Source organism: Salvia hispanica, chromosome 1 (assembly GCF_029641045.1).
Source record: "Salvia hispanica isolate PSC_SH4W2 chromosome 1, Shi_PSC_v1, whole genome shotgun sequence".
NCBI classification, from domain to species: domain Eukaryota; kingdom Viridiplantae; phylum Streptophyta; class Magnoliopsida; order Lamiales; family Lamiaceae; genus Salvia; species Salvia hispanica.
This window is the reverse complement of record NC_142692.1, coordinates 63,050,864-63,058,690: the sequence shown is the minus strand read 5'-3', so window position 1 is coordinate 63,058,690 and position 7,827 is coordinate 63,050,864. Positions and strand designations below refer to the sequence as shown.

The window sequence follows — 7,827 nt, the reverse complement described above, 5'->3', positions numbered from 1 at the left end:
TGAGTTAGTGGAATGTGAGGTCCACTACTAAAAGTGGTCAAAGTGAAAGGTGACAAATTTTTAGGGATGGACGAAAAAGGAAATAAGTGATAAATTTTCAGGGACGGAGGGAGTAATAGAAAATGAGTCCTACTTTTATATATAGTTTTATAAAGTAATAAAATGTGATAGAGTAATAAAATGTGATAGAGTGATAAAATGTGATTGAGAATGAGTTAGTGGAATGTGAGGTCCACTATAAAAAAATGATATGAGTAAAAGGTGACAAACAATCGAAAATGGTAATAATTGAAAAAATTTCAAGGACGGAGGAAGTACTACTTATGCTAAGCGAGATGATGTCAAAGCTATTTTATTGGAGAGTCCAGAAGTCCTAAAATATATCAAAAATAACTTGGTTAAAATGCAACAGCGCTTGCAGACTCGACCAAATAAGCATCGCCGGGAGGTGGAGTTCAACGAGGATGATATGGTTCTACTCAATCTCCAACAGTATTGGCAACATTCCGTGGCACGCCCAATCTCAGTCAAGCTAAGTCACTGATTCTATGGGCTGTTCAAGGTCGTGAAAAAGCTTTAAAAAGTGGCATACCAACTGGACTCACCACTTGAGGCGAAGATTCACAACGTTTTTCATATCAACTTGTTGCGTCCATTTTTCACCACCTCCGTCCCGATGCCCCCTGTATCGTTGCCACCTGTACCTTGGATAGCCAGCCCATTCCATTCCCACTCTTGGCTTCAGCTTCCCGAACCGTGTTAGTCGACGGATCACCTCAAGACTAGTAGCTCATACGTTGGTCTGACTACCCAAATGGTTACAGAAAATGGGAGCCGGTCAATCATCTCCGACATCAGTTTTGATCTCCGCCTTGAGGAAAAGGTTGTTCCTATCGGGGGGAGTTGATACGAACCCAAATGGAGACTGATCAAGAGCCAACCCCAATGGATATGGTCCACCACAACGATATGTGGATTTTGTTTAGTTAAATCCTTGCTAGTCAAGTTATTACTTTTGTTATTTGCTTGGTACTTAAGTTTAGTACATTGTGCAATTTTCATTTAGAGTCGGGCATAACTATAAGCTCTAGATTTTCTCGACGGTTCTTTCCTGGATCATACTTGGAGTCGAACCGTCTAGGGTCCTATAAATAATTCTTATATATAAATATGAAAATATTAGAATTAAATTATTCTTCTTCTTTCTCTTTTACTTCTCTCTCGCAAGTTTCACAAATTCCTAACCATCCTACTCCAAATCCCGCCACCAAGCTCCGCATGCATACTGTATTACTTATGTGTGCACGTGATTGTATAGATTTTCATATTATATTTTTCTAGTAAGAAATTTCTAATTGAGTACAAACTCATCCCATATTAGGAGTCTGAGATAAGTTGGAATATGTAGATAATTTATGTCCAACCTCAATTAGTTTGTGGCATTTTGGGAGTGGCCCATAAACAAATCCGTATGCGCTTGCTCCAAAGCGGACAATATCAAATGTCTATTGCAGTCGACAATCCGAACAATTTCCTTTTATAAGAAAATTAAATAAAGAATCTTATATCATACTTTTTGCATCATTTTGACAACTTATTTTACTTGGAATACAAAATCATTAGAATAAAAGAATAACCAAGCACACAAGATTCTCATTATCAAGACATAGATATTCTGCAGAAGACTTGGCGATGAGAAGGGAAAAAAGGAGTGGGTTCATGAATTGTTGATTTCATCATCAGCTTCTTCCCCACTGAGCTAAGTTCTCCGTTCAACTTTTCGATTTGATTTGAAGTGATCCTACATTGGGAGCTTGGTCTCAAAATTTGAGCATGCTTTGCTAGTACATGTTTGGTCTCATCCGTCACCGATCGTGCAAAATCAACCAAACTATTCAATGGATTTTGGAACGGCTGCCTCGTCTCGACCTCTCTCTTCTTTTCAGCATTATTGCTCCATAGCCGAAGCTTCCGTTCATTTGACAATATATTCGCAAACCTGCAAGATTCGTGTATGTTAAATTTATAAACAAAAGGAAAATCAATTTTTTTATATTGAGATAGATGATGAGCATGTGAATAGTACCTTTTCAGAGCTTGTTCATTGGTCCCACCATTCGGGACCGGTTCAGCTAGACCGGACCTCAAATTGACCCTTGAAACCGGTCTAGACAGCATTTCATTAGCAAGTGTGACAAGTTCACCTAAGTTATCGTGTGTTGCAACATCCACCGAATTCTGAACCCCATTTAAGGTATCGTTCTGTATATATATTATAAAAAATTAAATAAATAATGATAAAAAATTATATGGAGTTAAAAAACCGTATTATTTAATAAATAGTATTAATAATACCTGGATCCTGAGATAGTTATCTTGAGAGCCAAGAGCTTGAAAAATCTGAGAAATGTGAAAGTCGACCATATCAGCACCTGCTTGGGTGAAGATCTCGACCATGGGCGTGGTGCCCTTGTATGAAAGCCAATTCAGAATGCCCCATTTGTTCGCCTTCTTCACGCTGTATCTCTTGTCGTCTATGCTCGCTGCTCCCGTGCCTAGAGATATGGTCAGAAGACGAGGATAGTCGACTGGCCTTGTGTGGAAGAAGTCTTCGTTGCTGTCGAACATCTGCTTCGTCACTTCTGCTATGGCTATCAGAGCCTATATATATACAATTTTTCCAATCTAATTAATTTTCAATTATTTTATGGAGATGAAGATGAGATAGAGGTATGTATGTATGTATGTACCGGATTGTTTGCAGCGACGCCGCCATCGATGAGATTATATTTCCTAGAGTTGCCTTTGCCGTCGCGGGTGGTGAATTTGTGGCCGGGGAGAAATGTAGGAGCTGCGGATGTGCTTATGCATACGTCTGAAAGTTTTGCATTTGCTAGTGGCGATTTTCTTGCCTGCCCAATTTAAACCACAATTAATATATGTATAGTTCCTTTGCTAATTTTCATGATATATAGTGTTTCTAATATGTTAAAGATATGTATGGATGTGCATTATTTTTGGAGGAAACCGAATTGTCAAATTCTATACTTGAATTAATCTCTTCCACATATATAGCCTGATTCTGATGTATCGAGTGTTGTATGTTAATAAAAAAAGAAATTGGAGCAATGAATTATTTCTTGTACTAATAGGTGCATCTTCCATGCCTTGATGACCTTATCTTAATTTGCAGAAGACACGGTCAAATGCGTATACATTAGGAGAGTCAACAAAGAAACAGTGGTCCTAGTTTATAGACGAAGACTTTTCTTGGCAAAATTGTTACTCCCTCCGTCCTCCAATATAACCTCCAATACAAAGCCAATTTGACCGGACACGAGTTTTAAGAAATATAGTAGAAAGTGAGTGGAAAAGGTTAGTAGAAGGTGGCCCTGCTTTTATATAGTTTTGTAGTGAAATGTGAGTGAAATAAACTTAGTGGAAGGGAGTCCATTACCAAAAATAGTAAAAAACAAATAAGATATTTATTGGTGGACGGAAGGAGTACCTCATATGTGGAGAAGATAACCGGCTGCAGAAGCTTGATGTCGAACGCCGGAATAATGACATTGGTGATCGCATCGCTCAACTTTCGGTCTCTCAACTCGTCTCTCAACACCGTATGAAGGTGCTTCCCGTCATATAACGGCCCCTTTAACGATTTCAGCAACTTCACAAACGGAAATAATGAACTGCAATTCAATCACCACTTTAATTAATTACTAATACATATCCATCGCGACGAAGCCTTTAAATTTATATTCATTTGCTTACTGTTTCTGAGGAAATATCATGGGGCAGTTGTCCAAGTAGAATGGCTTGATGTCTTTGGCAGCGTAAAGCGGGCGGTTGTTTTCGTCCGGGGCTGTGAGCATGGCTGTGACTAGGCCGCCCGTGCTCGTCCCGGCTATCACGTCAAAGTAGTCTGCTATTCTCGCTTCCTTGCCGTCTAATTCCTGCAGCTGCGACTCAAGGCGTTCGAGGATAACCGCGGGGAGGATACCTTTAATACCGCCGCCGTCGATGCTCAGCACCGTCACATATCTCTGGTGCTTTTGGGGAAGCCGAAGTTGTTGGAAAATTGAACTTCTCTCCATTGATATGATAAAATTAATGGAACAACTTTTTTTTTCAGATAGAGAAGATTTGATGAATTCATGTAATTAGGCCTATGTATATATATATATATGTGATCGAAAATTAGATTTATGTTTAATTAAATTGTGGAGGTGGGAATGACTTGTCTCATGCAACTTGACAGTGGAAGCTGGATTGATGCTTCCAGTTAGCCATCACGATTAACTTTTTTATTTTGGAGTTAAGTCAGCACAAGAAATTGATTTTAAGTCAAATCGGGGGGTTTGTTTTGGAGTTTGAATTGTAAACATTAGTATAGTTTGAATAGGTGAAACGTCATATGATAAACCCTGCGTTTATACGTAACCAATACATATGTACTATAATATTTGGAATTAATTTGAGGTGGTTACAAAAAAGAACACGGTTAGGCTTCCTTAAAAAACGACTCAGATTTTTGCTGACTCAGTTAAGCAAGCTTTATTAATAGGTAAATGGATTAGGTGGTGGTTACGTAGATATTATTCAGAATTTACTAATTAATTATGGAGGAATGATATCAAACTATATACTATTACTAACCACTCATTTATTGGATTTAATGTTGGAAAGAATATCAAGACTAGCTACTTGTTTTTTGTCCTTTTTTTTAGAGAATTTTCTCACTAATTTCCTCACCTGTGATTAATTTTTGTATCAATCAATTGTAGAAAACAATTTATTTTACTGTAGTATATGTTTTACGTACTCTACTACACTATATATCAAATTTGACTTAAATTGGTAAACGACCAGATTACATATTCTAATATATCATTCTCGGACGAAAATAAAGTGGAATATTGTGTTCCTCAATTTGATACTCATGTCTTTCATGGAGTAACAAAATGGACCCAAATTTAAATATTTTCAGTTGGGTTTACAAGTTAATATTTTCAAAATGGACCGGTCGAACTTAGATCGAATCGAAATACTGTAGAAAGCACAAATACACAATTAAAAATATATTATATCCGTCTTTTAGAAATAAAAACTTTTAAATCGACACGAATTTTAATGCACAATTGATAAAATGAGAGAAATATAGAAAAAAAATAGTTGAAATATTATTAGTAAAGAATGAGTCTCATCCTTAGAGAGTTATGTTTCTTTTACTACTTGTCCTCACCACTGGTATTACTCTCCGCCTATATTCACATTTATATTTTAATCATACCCCAAACCATACCACACAACAAAGTTATACCCCAAATTATGACATAGCTTAATTTTTTTATTTCTTTTTTTCAATTACTTTTAATTTCCAATTGCATATGTTTCAAATTTTCTCCATGTGTAATGAAAATAAATATAAAAAAGTTACCTAATTATAATTTGTAAAAATTATTAAGTATGACATCATTTGAATTCCTACAATTACATTTTCAAAAAAAAATATGATGATGCATTGCGATTATTTGGTGATGTATTGATAGAATAAAAATAGATAAATGTAAATGTACAAATTAAAAAATAAAAAATAAAAATGAGAATGCGGTGTTGTCCGCATCCTGCAACGCAACCATTGCCAGGGCTACACCACAAATCGCAGTCTTCAGTCGCAACCTTAAGTCTTGCGCTAGTAAGCTCAGTAATTAAGAGATGTTGGATTACTAATCTTTCCAAATGTTAAAAGCGTATTTACTCATGAAATTTATCAATTTAATCAGTACAACGATTGCTTTTTTTTATGTCCAATTTAATCTTTAAGTCTGTTTAATAAAATTTACATTATCTCTTATTACACTAAAAATAATAATTTAATAACATTAAAAAATAAATTACATACTTAAAATAAAAAGTGCGAGTAACATGGACGGAGAGACTACAACTAAATACTGTTTGAAAAATTAGGAATGTAATCAAATGCAAACTCTAAATATGATACAAATTCCAAACTATGATCTGGAACGATAAAAATTTTCAACAGATAACAAAATAATAGCAATAAGACTGTCAACAGGTGATGTTGTGTTGAAACTATATTGACATTTTTTGTTGTTGTTATTCTGTCATCTATTGACATTTTCTGATGGTTCAGATCATAGTTTGAAGTTTATATTTTATCACTATCCTTGAAAAATATGTATGCAAAATCTCTTAACAATTAGTACTAGTAGTTTAGTAGTACTCCCCGTTCATAAAAATAATCTCATTAGTGAATGACATGAGTTTTTACTGAGAAATTAGTAAAGTAAGAAAGGTGGGAGAAAAAATGGATAAAGTAAGAGAGTGAGAAAAAATATGGATAAAGCATAAGAGAGAGTGAGAAAAAAAAGTGAAAAAGTATGAGATAGAAACTTTCATTTTTTAAAATAAAACTATTTTCTTGTCCTAAAATATCAAAATTATACTACTCCCTATTTTTTAATGGGGAGTACTATTTAATATCACATGCTACATTGGGAATTAATGAGAAATAATGTCACTAATAAATCCTTTCTGTTGTAGTGAAACTTTTTCCATATACAAAAACTAGGATGAATACTTTATATTGATTTTCATTATTACTTATCTTGAAAATGATGGTTTGAAGTGTTATCTAGAAAATTCAATTCTAGACTTTTCTCTACTATATAATATCTAGTATTTCTCACGGAAAAAACAAAGTTTTATGTGTTCTTTCTATTGCTCGCCCTCACCACAGGTAATTTTCTTCAGCAATATAGCATGTTGCGTGATTTCATCTACTAACAAGCTAAAATATAGTAGAGGAGTGCTATAACTAATTATCATATTACCATCAATCTATAATTGAGTTGGCATGCAATTTCATAAACTAAACACAATATATATTTAATTCTGAGATATAATCTTGCAAATCAAACCGTACTTTTCTAATAGCACCACTTCTGCAAAATTACTCTGACTTCTTCACGTCATCTAGCAACACTTCTGCAAAATTACTCAGACTTCTTCACGTCATCTAAAAATATCATCGTGTAACCTCCCTCTCTGTGTTTGCGCACACTTGCCGAGTTGGTGCAACACGATTTTGCCTTAACTTTACCTATTTTTATAGATTATCACAATCCCTAAGCAATCACTCTCCAAAAATCCATCATGCTCTGCTAGGAACCAACTTCAGTTCCGCAATTCAATCATAACTCATCTCTATCCAATAAAATCAAAGACTTTGCCTACTGTTGTCATGATAGTAGGACTGACAATTTTTGGCACGACATGATAATACGACACGAATCCGTACGAAATTAATGGGTATGTGTAAAAGCTTATTGGGTTCGTGTCCTTATCGTGTCGACACAATAAGGACACGAAAATTCCGTGTCGTGTTCGTGTTGTGTTCGTGTCGTGTTCGTGTTACACGTTAAGTATATATAATATTATTTTTATTTTTATTTATTTAAAAATTTTAAAAATTTTAAATTAAAATAAAAATTTTCATATTAGAAATAATATTAATATATTATAATATTATTATTATAGTGTTGTTATCGTGTTGTGTCGTATATGTGTTGTTATTGTGTCGTGTTGATCCGAAGTGGTTCGTGTCGTTAATGGGTTCGTGTCGTGTTCGTGTCTAAGGGTAGAGGGTCGTGTTCTTGTTCGTGTTTGGAGTTTTCTTAACGGGTCGTGTTCGTGTTTGTTGTTATCGTGTCGTGTCGTTATCGTGTCGACACGATAACGACACAACACGCACGATTTGTCACCCCTACATGATAGGGTGTGCACTATAGTTAAGCCCGTGGC

The 7,827-nt window shown here is 35.1% G+C and overlaps 1 protein-coding gene across 1 annotated transcript; it reads right to left on the bottom strand.

The window, feature by feature from the left end:
• Window positions 1-1,530: 1,530 nt before the first annotated feature.
• LOC125219595 (patatin-like protein 2) lies at window positions 1,531-4,150 on the bottom strand. The gene is made up of 6 exons (XM_048121611.2): window positions 3,775-4,150; window positions 3,509-3,692; window positions 2,751-2,912; window positions 2,356-2,661; window positions 2,087-2,262; window positions 1,531-1,999 (listed from the first exon to the last, which is right to left on the bottom strand). The coding sequence occupies exons 1-6, from the start codon at window positions 4,095-4,097 to the stop codon at window positions 1,660-1,662; spliced, it is 1,491 nt and encodes a 496-aa protein (XP_047977568.1). The 5' UTR covers window positions 4,098-4,150; the 3' UTR covers window positions 1,531-1,659.
• Window positions 4,151-7,827: the final 3,677 nt, after the last annotated feature.